Source organism: Coffea eugenioides, unplaced genomic scaffold (assembly GCF_003713205.1).
Source record: "Coffea eugenioides isolate CCC68of unplaced genomic scaffold, Ceug_1.0 ScVebR1_1526;HRSCAF=2389, whole genome shotgun sequence".
In the NCBI taxonomy this organism is placed as follows: Eukaryota; Viridiplantae; Streptophyta; class Magnoliopsida; order Gentianales; family Rubiaceae; genus Coffea; species Coffea eugenioides.
The window spans coordinates 14,724-27,440 of record NW_020861937.1 but is presented as its reverse complement, the minus strand read 5'-3'; the positions used below and the strand labels follow the sequence as shown (position 1 = coordinate 27,440).

At 33.9% G+C, this 12,717-nt stretch overlaps 2 protein-coding genes across 2 annotated transcripts; both read right to left on the bottom strand.

The window, feature by feature from the left end:
• Positions 1-25: 25 nt before the first annotated feature.
• Positions 26-863, bottom strand: LOC113755493 (cytochrome P450 71A4-like; the record flags this gene model as incomplete). The annotated part of the gene is made up of 1 exon (XM_027299495.1): positions 26-863. A coding segment is annotated over exon 1 (838 nt), but the record flags the coding sequence as incomplete, so codon positions are not given.
• A 2,041-nt stretch (positions 864-2,904) lies between these two features.
• On the bottom strand, positions 2,905-5,346 carry LOC113755491 (cytochrome P450 71A4-like). Its single transcript, XM_027299494.1, has 2 exons — positions 4,603-5,346; positions 2,905-3,513 (listed from the first exon to the last, which is right to left on the bottom strand). The coding sequence occupies exons 1-2, from the start codon at positions 5,344-5,346 to the stop codon at positions 2,905-2,907; spliced, it is 1,353 nt and encodes a 450-aa protein (XP_027155295.1).
• Between the last annotated feature and the right edge of the window lie 7,371 nt (positions 5,347-12,717).

Here is a 12,717-nt window from a genome sequence, read left to right as displayed (position 1 = left end):
TTCTGCTGCTGTTTCTTATCATTACCATCACTACCGCTTTTCTTTTCCTCCTGCCTCTTCATTCCCTCTTCAACAATCTTTTCCAAATATTCATCAAAATCATTGACCACTTTTTTCATCTTTGCTTCCAAGCCATTAACATTATTAATCCATGCAAGCCATGGGATGTAATCTCCAACGTTAAAAGCACCCAATAGCATAGTAAAATCCTCAAATATTTCCTTAAACTTGCTCCCACTTTCCTCTCCTGAGTACCTTTTTCCAATGGCAACCCTTGAAACAATGTTGTTAGTAAGTGTTGCCAAAATTTCATCAATGCGTATGACTGAAGAAGAAGCACAAGATTCTCGAACTTTTTCCAACATTATTTCCATCTCTTCCTCTCTTATGTTTCGAAATGACTGAACCCTCTTGTTACTCAAAAGCTGAAGTACACAAATACTTCTTACCTGCCTCCAATATTCGCCATAGGGGGAAAACGTTATGTCCTTGAAATTGTAGAGTAACCTCCCGGCAAAGACTGGTTTAGGCCTAGTGGCAAAGATTAAATCATGAGTTTTCATGACTTCTTCAGCTGCATCAGGGGAGGAGATAATTAACACTGGCTTGCGGCCAAGATGAAGCAGCATTGGCGAACCGTATTTTTGGGCTAATGATTTCAGAGAACGTTGAGGGATTGAACCGAGCTGATGAAGGTTTCCGATTATGGGAAGCTTTGGTGGGGAAGGTGGAAGGTTCTGCAACGTGTTTGAAGTAGAATTGCGCCATTTGAGAACATATATGATCACGAGGAAAGGAAGAAAGAAAGAGATTGAATGTTTTAAAAATAATGCTCCAATTTCCTCAATTGGAAATGTGTACATTTCTAAATTATTTTCTGAAATTGAGAACTGCTTTCTTTTCTTTGGGATCCCTACTGCACTAGCCTTCCACTACTGCCTATTTTAGAGATGAATTGAATCAAAATTTGTGAGTGAAAAAAGAATCAAAGTGAAAGGAAGCATTGCACCTTGTCACCATCAAATAATTGTACTATCGTGATGCACGTTTTTTTTTTATTTGAGATTGAGATAAATATCAATTTTTTTTTTTTGAAATCCAGCCTGTAGTATGTTCATCTTAAATTGGAATAAATGAAGACGGTTGTGATGTAATAATATTCAGGTATAAGAAAATAGATTTTGAAAAAAATGTTTAAGAAAAGATATTGTGTATCTGCATGGGGTCAATTCACACGTCTTTACCGGATCAAAGCAAAGAAGAAGATATCATTTTCTTCCCTATAAATAACTTAAAGAATGAATTAGAGCCTATAAGATGAATCATATGGAAAAGTTGGTTTCGAATTTTAGATATGGAATTAGGAGTGGTATGTAATGATCTAGTTAATTCATCCTGCTTGAATGAGCAGAATCCAGAAAAGATAGAAAGAGAGAGAGAGATGGAAATAGAAGAGAAAGAGAAGATTGGAGAAGGAAATGATGAGAGTATTAATACTGGGGGGTTTTTTTCTACAAAACAGAATGAATCTTTACATCTCTTCCATACATCTCTATATAGCCAGCTATGGGCAGTTGTTCAACTCGATGGATTGTCTAACCGACTGGAGCAGTTATTGCGACTAACTTTTGTTACCAACTAGTAAAACTAACTGTCCATTAATTTGCTTGAGTAGCTATTGAGCTCATCATCATCAGTATCTGATCCTCATCTCCCGATGTTGATCATCACCATCATAACATGGTGCTTTGTTAAATTCAAAGTGGAACTTTTTCAAATTTGTAGGAAAACAAAATACTGCAACATGTTGCAGCCAAGTGTTATGATGATGACTTCTAATTTTGGAAGTAGTCTTTTGAAATCCAACCCATGGTATGTTCAAAATGAGCTAGAATGAAAAAACATAATTGTGGTGCACTAATATCAATCAAGGTATAAAAAGAAATAAACACTCAACATTAGTTTACTATTGTTCGCAATCAAGATTTTGTTAAGCATAGGTATCATGTATGAAAAAGAAATTATGTTTATTTTACATGCATCAAATCACACATCTTTATTGAATCAAAAGCACAGAAGAAAGTAGGGTAAATTACTCATAAGCCTCTCTGTGCTTTTGCATACTATCACATGACTCCCAAAAGTTTCAAAATATTCTCATAACTTCCTATAATTTTATATAAAGTGAAAAATAGATGGAAAACATCTTTGGTTAACACAATTGACTGAGACACACTCCAAAAGTACATGTAATAAAATAATAATATCCACTTAACGTCCTAAAATTTTGTATAAATATTCCCTCAAGCCCTATAATTTTGCATAAATATTCATTTAACCCTCATGATTTTGCATCAATTCACAATTTTTATGTAATATTCTTGGACCCTTATTCAATTTAGTACTTAAATAAGGGTAATATTAGTATTTCAACTAGTGATGTTATAGAGATAATTTTTGATTAAATTTCGCTTTATATAAAACAATAAAAGGGAGTTATGTAGATATTTTGCAATCACAGAATAGCCATCTGGTATCATAAAAAAGGACAGTAGGTTATGAGCAATTTACCCAAGAAAAAATCATTTAGTCCGCCCTATAGACCATTATGATCCCGAACAAATCTAAAATCCCCAGAATGAGCTAGTGACAAAATCATACATTTTAAATACAAGGACACAAGCACATATTTTACATACAAGGACACAATCACACATTTTACATACACAATGCTACTGTGTCAAAATCACACATTTTACATACAAGGACACAATGCTACTGATAATGCAATATTTCACCATTTTAAAAGTTTTTCCCATCAGACTCCATCTCAAATTTAAAGTTGTGACAAGATAGAATAATATACACATGTCTACCGACATGTTATCTTGGATCTTGAAGTGCCTAATTAGGTAGACTTGCAACTAGTAGAAGTGGGACTTTCCTCGGTGTAACGATCCCATGTGCTTCAGTCATATCCAAATCTTCTGGTCTTGCTCCACCAGCCAATTGAAAATCGAAGTTGCAGATCAAATTTGCAAGTGCAAGTTCAGCTGTAACCATAGAAAACGCAGAACCAGGGCAGCTCCTCCTCCCAGAACCAAATGGGATGTACTCAAAATTTTGCCCTTTAAAGTCCAACGAGCTATTCAAGAACCTCTCTGGCTGAAATTCCTCGGCAGCTTCCCACAATTTTGGGTCCCTTGCGATCGCCCAAGCATTGATAATCACTTGAGTGCCGGCAGCTATATCGTATCCCATTATTTTGACTGCCTTGCTTGATTCACGAGGAAGAAGTAATGGAACTGGTGGATGCAAACGAAGAGCCTCTTTTATTACTGCTTTTAGGTAATGGAGATTCTCTAAATCATCTTCCCTGATGCATGATTTGCTTCCTAAGAATTGTCTCACTTCTTTATGCAATTTTTGCATGGCATTTGTGTTTCTTAATAGCTCTGAAATTGTCCACTCTAGCAGCGATGATGTAGTGTCAGTTCCACCAACAAACATGTCCTGCAAAAACAAAAATAATAATAATAAAATCGGGACATAGAAAGTTCTATGTCAAATTTCCGACACAAGCTACATGAAAACTAATATTTTGATTCCTTGAGGAAAAATTTGGTGTTTGCATGATTGCAAACTCAAAATTGCTTGTTCTTTCAGTTATACGTCATAGGGACCAACCTCATAAAGACTTTATTCCTAGTCTACTTGTCTATGTTATAATAAGAATAGTTTGTACAGCTAAAACTTTTGAATTCTACTCAATTATTGCACAAAATATTCAAGAGTATAGATACCTATTCAGAAGACAAAGAAGTTAATGAACGAACTAACTCAACCTTGGACCTTTATATTACGTTGCTAATTTTTGCTTTTCACTCTATTCTTAACTCATTGCTTGTATCATTCGATATGGACCAAAGTCACACAACCAAGATAAAAGAGTGCATCAACTGACTCACATAGTATGTCAAAATCATAGTAAATGGTTAGGGTGGTTTCAAACTGTTTGCAAATATGGTGAAAGCTAGTTAACTTATGTTTGAATAGAAAAAATATTCCAGCATCATTCCATTATGAGGAGACATAGAAATATCCCGGATGGTGTCACGATCTAATCAGCGGACAACAAAATGTTTTGTACTAAGTCTGGCGCGAGATAAGGCGATGCTATACTTCTTTATTTGAATTTGTTATTTTTCCCAGGTGATTTGTGTGAGTTTTTGAAAATCAATTCTCAGAAAACCAAAGCTCAAATCCCATTCCCATCAGCTTTGCATTTTATACAAAAAAAAAGAGAAAGAGAGTGAGTGATCGAATTCGAGATGTTTCACCATTACAGACCAAAGCATGCGATAGTATTCTATGCTGTGATTAACAAAAGAACTTAAAACGTTGGTAGCTTCGGAAGATAAGCAGGAGAAAGTTAATTGTCTTTACCATGTAGTATGTCTTTATGAAGTTCTCCTCAATAGAGCCAAAAATATTGGTGCATCTTCCTGGATTCAATCAATAACTCATCAAATCTCATGTTTTCTCGATCATCCACCTTTTATCTCTATATATTTCATCGAAATTTTTGGCCACTTTTTTCACCTTTGCTTCCAAGCCATTGATATTATTTATCCATGCAAGCCATGGGACGTAATCTCCAACATTGAAAACACCCAACAACATGGTAAGTTCCACAAAGAGTTGCTGAAACCTGCTCCCACTTTCCTCTCCCGAATACCTTTTCCCAATGGCAACTCTCGAAACTATATTGTTCGTAAGCCTTGCCAAAATTTTATTTATAAGTATTACTGAAGACGAAGCACAAGATTCTCTAATTGTTTCCAACAATAGTGCAATCTCTTCTTCCCTTATGCTTCGAAATGACTGAACCCTCTTGTGGCTTAGAAGCTGTAGTACACATATGCATTTTACCTGCCTCCAATACTCACCATAGGAAGCAAACGCTATGTCCTTGAAATTGTACAGAAGCCTTCCAGCAAAGCCTGCTTTAGGCCTATTGGCAAAGATTAAATCATGTGTTTTCATGACTTCTTCAGCTGCATCAGGGGAGGAGATAATTAACACCGGCTTGCTGCCTAGATGAAGCAGCATTGGGGAACCGTATTTTTGAGCTAATGCTTTCAGAGAGCGTTGAGGGATTGAACCGAGTTGATGAAGGTTTCCGATTATGGGTAGCTTTGGAGGGGAAGGTGGAAGGTTTTGTGAGTTGTTTGAAGTGGAATTTCGCCATTTGACAACAAAGATAGTGAAGAGGAAACAAAGAAGTAATGAGATAGAATGTTTGAAGAAGAAGGCAATTATTTGCTCATTTGGAAGTGTATACATCTTTGCCTTTCCGTTCAGAAATGTGAATTGGTTTGCTATTGCTTCGTTTGAGTTCCCTACTACACTTATAAGCTTCCACTAAGTGCCACCTTTTATAGATAAATTAAAATGCAACTTCCAGAAGGGCAAAAAAAAAAATGAATGTAGGCCTCTCTTTACGTAATAGGGACAATAATCAGGTAACTAGAGATTTTTAACTGGACTCTTAGGCCCTACTCTTTTCCTTTGAAAGTGGTAGGAGTTTTCAATTGAAAGTGAAAGTTGATACTAATTTTATTTGTGATTTAAATAGGAACAATAATCATGAATAATTAGTGTAAATTGAATAAGGTTTACGCAACAAAATTGACAAGTGTCCATTTTATCTAATAGTTTATGTATATTTTAGTTCAATTAGAATTAATTTTGAGCTCCTACGACAATGTGAATAATCATTTGGCAGTATTTGATGCTTTTGAGTAACTTTGAGAAGACTTGTGAATTCATTGCATTTTACTTGTTAAAATTTATTATTTTTGGTAGGGATCAACAAGCAAGGACAATCCGGGACCAGTTACCAAAAGTCATCATTGGATTTGATTAGAGTATACGGGACTACACAATGAATTTCGAGTCAGATACTAAACCGGATACCCGCTAGAAGGTTTTGCAATAGAAAGGGTATTGAGCAGTATATGGTGTTAGATAGAGATAGTCGCGCTAGATACTCTTCAAGGATTTTCCGAAGAAGAGTTGCTAGCAGTATAGGGTGCCAGATGGTTGAAATTCATTTCAAATACCGTGTTGAATACTTGAGTCGGAAGACAAAGGGGTTGTGATGCGAACTCGACCCAGCAAGAACCTATTTTGAAGAACCAAGTTGATCAGACAACGGAACGATCTATCTTGAATAGATTATAGATACAAAAGATGGATTCTAAACCAATCAAGAACAGTTCAAGACTATTTAGAAGGTAGTAAGGCATCACAATTCAAAGCGATCTTGAATTGATAAACCAAAACTTGAACAAAAGAGACATAACTTACTTTGTGTCAAGAGGCATTCACAAAAGAACAAGAAAAAGAGTTAAACTCTCATGTTTTCATAAAATCGTCATCTCCTCTATTGAATGAAAGAGTTGCCTTTTTATAGGCTTACAAGACTCAACTCCTAACCTAATTAGAATTTTGCAAACAAAAGAAACTCACAGCTTTAACTCACTTTAGTTTGTCACTGTAGTTGGCCGGACCTAAGCTAAGCTAATTAATTAATCTACCAACCACATGACTAACTATTGGTCAAATCGAACCTATGCTCAACATGAGCTAATTCAAACCAACCAAACAACGAAACACTCACTAACATGGATTGAATAAACATATAAGAGACTTGAATTTAACCCTATTCATTAGACCCCAATGAACTATTGTTTGATCTTGAAATTTGGCATGGGCAACTCTTAGGAATTGTATCAGGTTGTGACATAAACTCTTGACAAATGTAGCACCTTTCTCATTCTTTTTCATGTTTTAGTGTAGGATAGAATTAGATAATCTAGTTGTTGTCGATCCATTCTTGCATTGGCTTGACAAAGAGATTGATAGAGATGAAGCTGGAGAGATTTAAGAAGTTCTAGTGGCAAGGATTTTTCTTCTCTCCACCTCTTTATCTTGTATTGCATTCTAAGTTTTGTTAATGCAAATTCTGGATATTATGTTTGTAATGTTATTTAAAGTTTATGCCTTGGATATTTGGGTGGACTATTTATGATTGTTTATGATTGTTATGTGTTGATTTCTAGGTTATTTTGGGCTATTATCTTGATTGAGTAATTTAGCACTTGGACTCTCATAATCATGATTAACTTGTCATTAATTATGATTATCTAAAGGTGTTAGATTTGTAATGAAAATTTAAATTTGGCACTAATTTATGAAAGTGTTAAATCTAGGGAGTACACTCACAAAAATAGTGATGCGTCTTTATGACTTGTTTTGTAGTGATTTCATAGAAGTAAATAAGTTTATAGTTGATTTCATAACCACGAAAGTAGATATGGATTAGCTATAGGTCTAGGTGGTACGCCGGCGAAAGCAAGTATCATGTACATAGGAAATTAAGCCATGGCTTAGTTGAGGTTTTAGTACTAATTTAGTCAGGAAGTTGCACTAGCATGAATAGATAGTAATTTCATTACTCAGGGAGCTTTCATTTACATTTTTCTGCCCATCAGTGGTTTAGATTAGTTTGTTTTAATTTGTCGATAGTCTAAGTAATAGAGAAACTTTAGTAGTGCCGGTAGTTGTCCATTTTCCCTGTGGGTTCTACCTTAATTACCCTATACTTGCTCACGACCCATACTTACAGAAAATCGCGTGTGAGGTAGTTTAGAAAATTATAAATTCAAACCTTGACTGTGGATTGAGGTTTATTCTTGTAAGCATACTCCGCGCACATCAAGAATATCATAATTAGTCATCATTTCATGCATTGGAAAGCAAATAAAAGAAAAAAATGAACATAAAAATTACACAACAAACATAGTTATAAATAATTATGTATTTTTTAACACTCAGGAACTGGAAGGTAAAATTGAAGAGAATGATTCGAAACATGATCCTTTGAGTCCTTTTCTTAGGTTTGACAATTATGAAAACCTTAACAATGTAATTGAACCAAAAAGTCACCGAATTTGTAATTTATAACCTCTCACATTTAAAACCCGAGAACGAGAAAAGGGAAAAAGGGAACCTCGCGTATGTGTCTGCTAAATTTAAAATTCTGAAGTTTATTTGTCTTATTTTTTGACTTTACTAGTGACGACATTCTACCATATAACAATTTTAATACAATCTAAATACCCCATTTTTTTGCAAGTATACAGATCGTTTATTCAGTATAGGGATATTAAATATCGATCCCACAAAGAAGTTTGTCAATTATTGATGGTTTTTGAACTTCTTCATTGTTTAGAATCTTACAAGTGCAAGAAGTTAAATCTATACAATAAACATGAAATAAAAGTAATAAAAATAACAATAGAAATCTCTTAGGGTCACGGAATTCCACACTAGTCTTGCAAGTGAAATTACCGTTTAATTGAATGTTATTATCTTGGCTAGTTATGACATAATTTTCTAATGTATGTGAAATTTACTCTCATAGTGAATTAACTATACTTGTAACTAAATAATGCATACTCTCGTGGTTATAAAATTAATTATAAGTTCACTTCTTCTATGAAATTACATGAACAAGCCACTAAAGCCATATAGGTACACTTCTACTCTCGTGAATGTACTTCCTAGGTTTATCACTTTTTTAAACTAGTGTCAAATCCCAATTTTCATTGTAAACTTAACACCTTAAAATTATCACAATTAATGGCTAGTTAATCATGATTAGATAAATAAAAGTGATAAATAACTTGCTCAAAATAATATTATCAAATAACCAAATAAACATCGCAACAAGATATAAAAAGTTCATTCATAACTCTAGGTATAAACTTTAGCTAAACATGAAAGACATGAAAACAAGATCCAAACTTATATTATAATCAAACATTAGAATCAATATAAGAATTAAAGTGATAGGAGAAATGTCACCCTTGTCACATGATTTCCAAACTCAATATTTTCATCCTCAACTTTACCAAGTTTAGCTCACAAGAGTGGATGGAAACTATACTACTCTATACTAAACTAATGAACTAAGAAAAACTAGTGAAAACTACATTTTAGCAGTGTTTCTGGCCTTCCAAAGTTATTAAACAAGTTCAACAAAGGCCCTATTTTTAGAGAATTAAAACTCAAAATGAATTGTTTTTAATTGGCAATTTTGTCTCTTGAAATTATCAAAGGTGTTTCTCCAAGTTTCCACACTTTTCTTTACAGCTACAACCGATTTTCTGAATTGGAAAATAGCTGAAAAAATTGTGTGAAATGTAGAACAAGTTGATGTACAGGTTGCAAGTTCGTTTGAAGAATACGCGGGCATCAAAACGTGGGCATGAGGTCGCGTATTGCCCCTCATTTTGCCTTATTGCAGGTTTTTCCATTTCTGATCGGTCTTCAACTTTACTCTATTTTTGTACAAATTTTAACTAATACTCTCTCTATGATAGAGGCTCAACTAGCTCTTCTACAAAACATAAACCTTAAGTTAGCTTTCAAATGCTTCAAAAATCACTTAATTTGAAGTACTATGGACTGAAAAATGACCAAAATATTCTTGACATGTGTCAAAACTCTATTTCAGCTTTTGACAACAAGAGTGGCTGAATGTATTTTGACCTTTTGACTAGGAAACCTTATGGACTGGATTTCAATATCTTCATAATAATTGTAGAGCTATGTGTTAGCTTCAAAATAACTCAAGAATCAATCAATCTAATGCTTGTAGTTCAAGATATAGCCGAAATACAAACAGTTGTCAAAATGGTCAAACTCCCTTTCTTTTATACTTGATTGCATTTCATCTTTTGAGTTTTTGGCACTTCATATTCTCTTTATATCCTTTCAAATCATCAACAATCATCCAAATATCTTCTCAAATCACTCCATTTGATGATTAAATCATTAAACCTACAAAAATATAAAATTTTCACCACTTTAATCCATAGAAATGCAATTTTTCACACTATGAACCACAAAATGTAAATTTCACTAGAAATGTAGTTAATTAGCTATAAGAGTGAATAAAACACACCAAAACTAAATAATAAAATGCACATAAACACATAGAATGCAAGCTTATCAACTAGATGTCCCTTTCCTAAAAATTTTGAATATCAGCAAGATTGCTTGCATAGGAGACTGAAAGCCAGAACTTAAGTATTTTTTCCCTATTCTTTTGGATTATTTTCTTCCTTAAGCTCTTGGAATACTAAAATATTTTGTAACACATTTTCAGTGCAAGAATTAACAGGTTCTGAATGATTCATACTCTTTGTTTTCTGCTTTTTGCAATAAATTGTGTATTTTTTGCTTATTGTTTTGGACTTCTAAAAGAAAGAAAAAATCCATTTCGCCATGCCAAAATGGAGTCATGAAGAAGAAGAAAAGCGTGTATTTCAAGTTGGAAAAAGTAGGCCTCTTTGATGCACTCTCTCAAAGTGTTTATTTTCATCAACTTGGTATTAGAGTTTCAAGTTGTAAGACAGAGCTACTCATGACTTAGTGGATTCTTCTACGTGTTGGACTAGTGAAAATTCTCTTACTGATGATGGATCGAAGTGCCAAAGTGCTAATGAGTTTGGGTAGTGTTGGACCAGGTGCGCCATGAGTTTGGCAGGGGGTCCGATTGGTGTTAGACCAAGGAGCTAAAGGTTGGCAGGGGTCCAGAATACAGTTTGGATGTTGAAGTAGAGTGGGTCCTTGTTTGGGAGAAGAGATGACCTTAGGTGATAAGATGAGATTGCGTTGAATATTAAAGTGGGATCAAAGAAGGGTTGGTAAATTTGGATTTAATGTGAGGGGTTACTCATGAAGGGAGAGATTTGTCAGATTTATGAGTTAAGGATTATATCCCACCTTGGTCCGAGAGATAAAGAAAGAGCAGTTAATATGTAAGGACCCGAAATCCAATGGTTTAAACTTTTGGATCACAGTTGGGTTCTTGACTTACATATTGGGCTTTTGGTGAACTCTCTGAAGATATTTCTCCCCATCAAAAACTCTTTAGTAATGTGCTTTGATTTAATGTGATAACGCCTTTAATTAACTAAGTCTAGGTTTTACCTAATAACTTTTGGAAAATATTCAATATCTACTTCTGTTTTGCTTTATTGTAGGTTTCCTCATTTCTGATCAATCTTCAACTTTATTCTATTTTTGTACCAATTTTAATTGATACTCTCTCGATGATGGGGCTGAACTCGCTCTTCTGCAAAACATAAACTTTAATTTAGGTTTCAAATACTTCAAGAATAACTTAATTTGAAGCACCATGGACTAAAAGATAACCAAAATACTCTTAACTAGTTAAAACTCTGTTTCAGCTTTTGATAACAAGAGTGGCTGAATGTATTTTGACTTTTTGACTATGAAACCTTATGAACTGGATTTCATGTCTTCATCATAATTGTAGAGCTATGTGTTAAGTTCAAAATAACTAAAGAATCACTTCAATATGATACTTGTAGCACAAGATATAGCCGAAATACCAATAGGTGTCAAAACTGTCAAATTCCCTTTTTTGTTTATACTCGATTGCATTTCATCTTTTGAGTTTTTGGCACTTCATATTCTCTTTAAATCCTCTCAAATCATCAACAATCATCCAAATATCTTCTCAAATCACTCCATTTGATAATTGAATCATTAAACCAAAAAAATATGAAGTTTTCACCACTTTAATCCATAGAAGTTCAATTTTTCAAGCTATGAACCATAAAATGTAAACTTCACTTGAAATGTAGTTAATTAGCTATAAAAGTGAATAAAAGACATCAAAACTAAATAATAAAACACACTTCAACACATAAAATGTAAGCTTATCAACTAGATGTCCCTTTCCTAAAATTTCTGAACGTAAGCAAGATTGCTTGCATAGGCAAGTGAAAGCCAGAATTTAAGTATTTTTTCCCCTAATCTCTTGGATTATTTTCTTCCTTAAGCTCTTGGAATACTAAAATATTTTGTAAAACATTTTCAGTGTAAGAATGAAAAGATTCTGAATGGTTCTTTAAGGTTCATATTCTTTGTTTTCTACTTTTTGCAGTAAATTTTGTATCTTTTGCTTATTGCTTTGGACTTCCAAAAGAAAGAAAAAATCCATTTTGCCATGCGAAAATGAAGTCATGAAGAAGAAGAAAAACATGTAGTTCAAGTTGGAAAAGGGGTCCGCAAAAAAATTTAAATTTTTTGGACTGCTAAATCAATAATAGATACAAGGCATACCAAGAAATTAATTACGTGAGATCTATGCATGATTGGTTGGGACAAACAAAAGGATCAGATAATTAATTACTTAATGTTGCAATCATACAAAGGGATAATAGCAAAGACAATGGCATCATTGGTGATCCATCATATCTTTCTAGAGTAAAATATACATCACATTTTTTAAACAAACATAAAAAAAAAAAGATACATGTAAAAACTGTTAGGTTCATGAGCGAAGAATTATGTCCCACACTGGTACGAGAGATAAAGAAAGAGTGGTTAATATGCAAGTAAGTGCTCGAAACCTAATGGCTTAAGTTTTTGGGTCAAAGTTGGATTTCTGACTTACATATTAGGCTCTTTGGTGGACTCCCTCGATGTGTTTCTCCCCATCAAATTGGTGTCAGAGTTTCAGGTTGCAAGATTAGGCTGTTCATGGGCAAGTGAATTCTTTTAGGAGTTAGACCGGCGAAAATTCTCTTATTGATGGTAGACCGAAGTGCC

Coding starts and splice junctions, on each gene's coding strand:
- LOC113755491 (XM_027299494.1), bottom strand. CDS start 5,346: ATGTATACACTTCCAAATGAGCAAATAATTGCCTTCTTCTTCAAACAT. Junction 3,514..4,602: donor TCAATGGCTTGGAAGCAAAG/GTGAAAAAAGTG, acceptor TTGTTTTTGCAG/GACATGTTTGTTGGTGGAAC.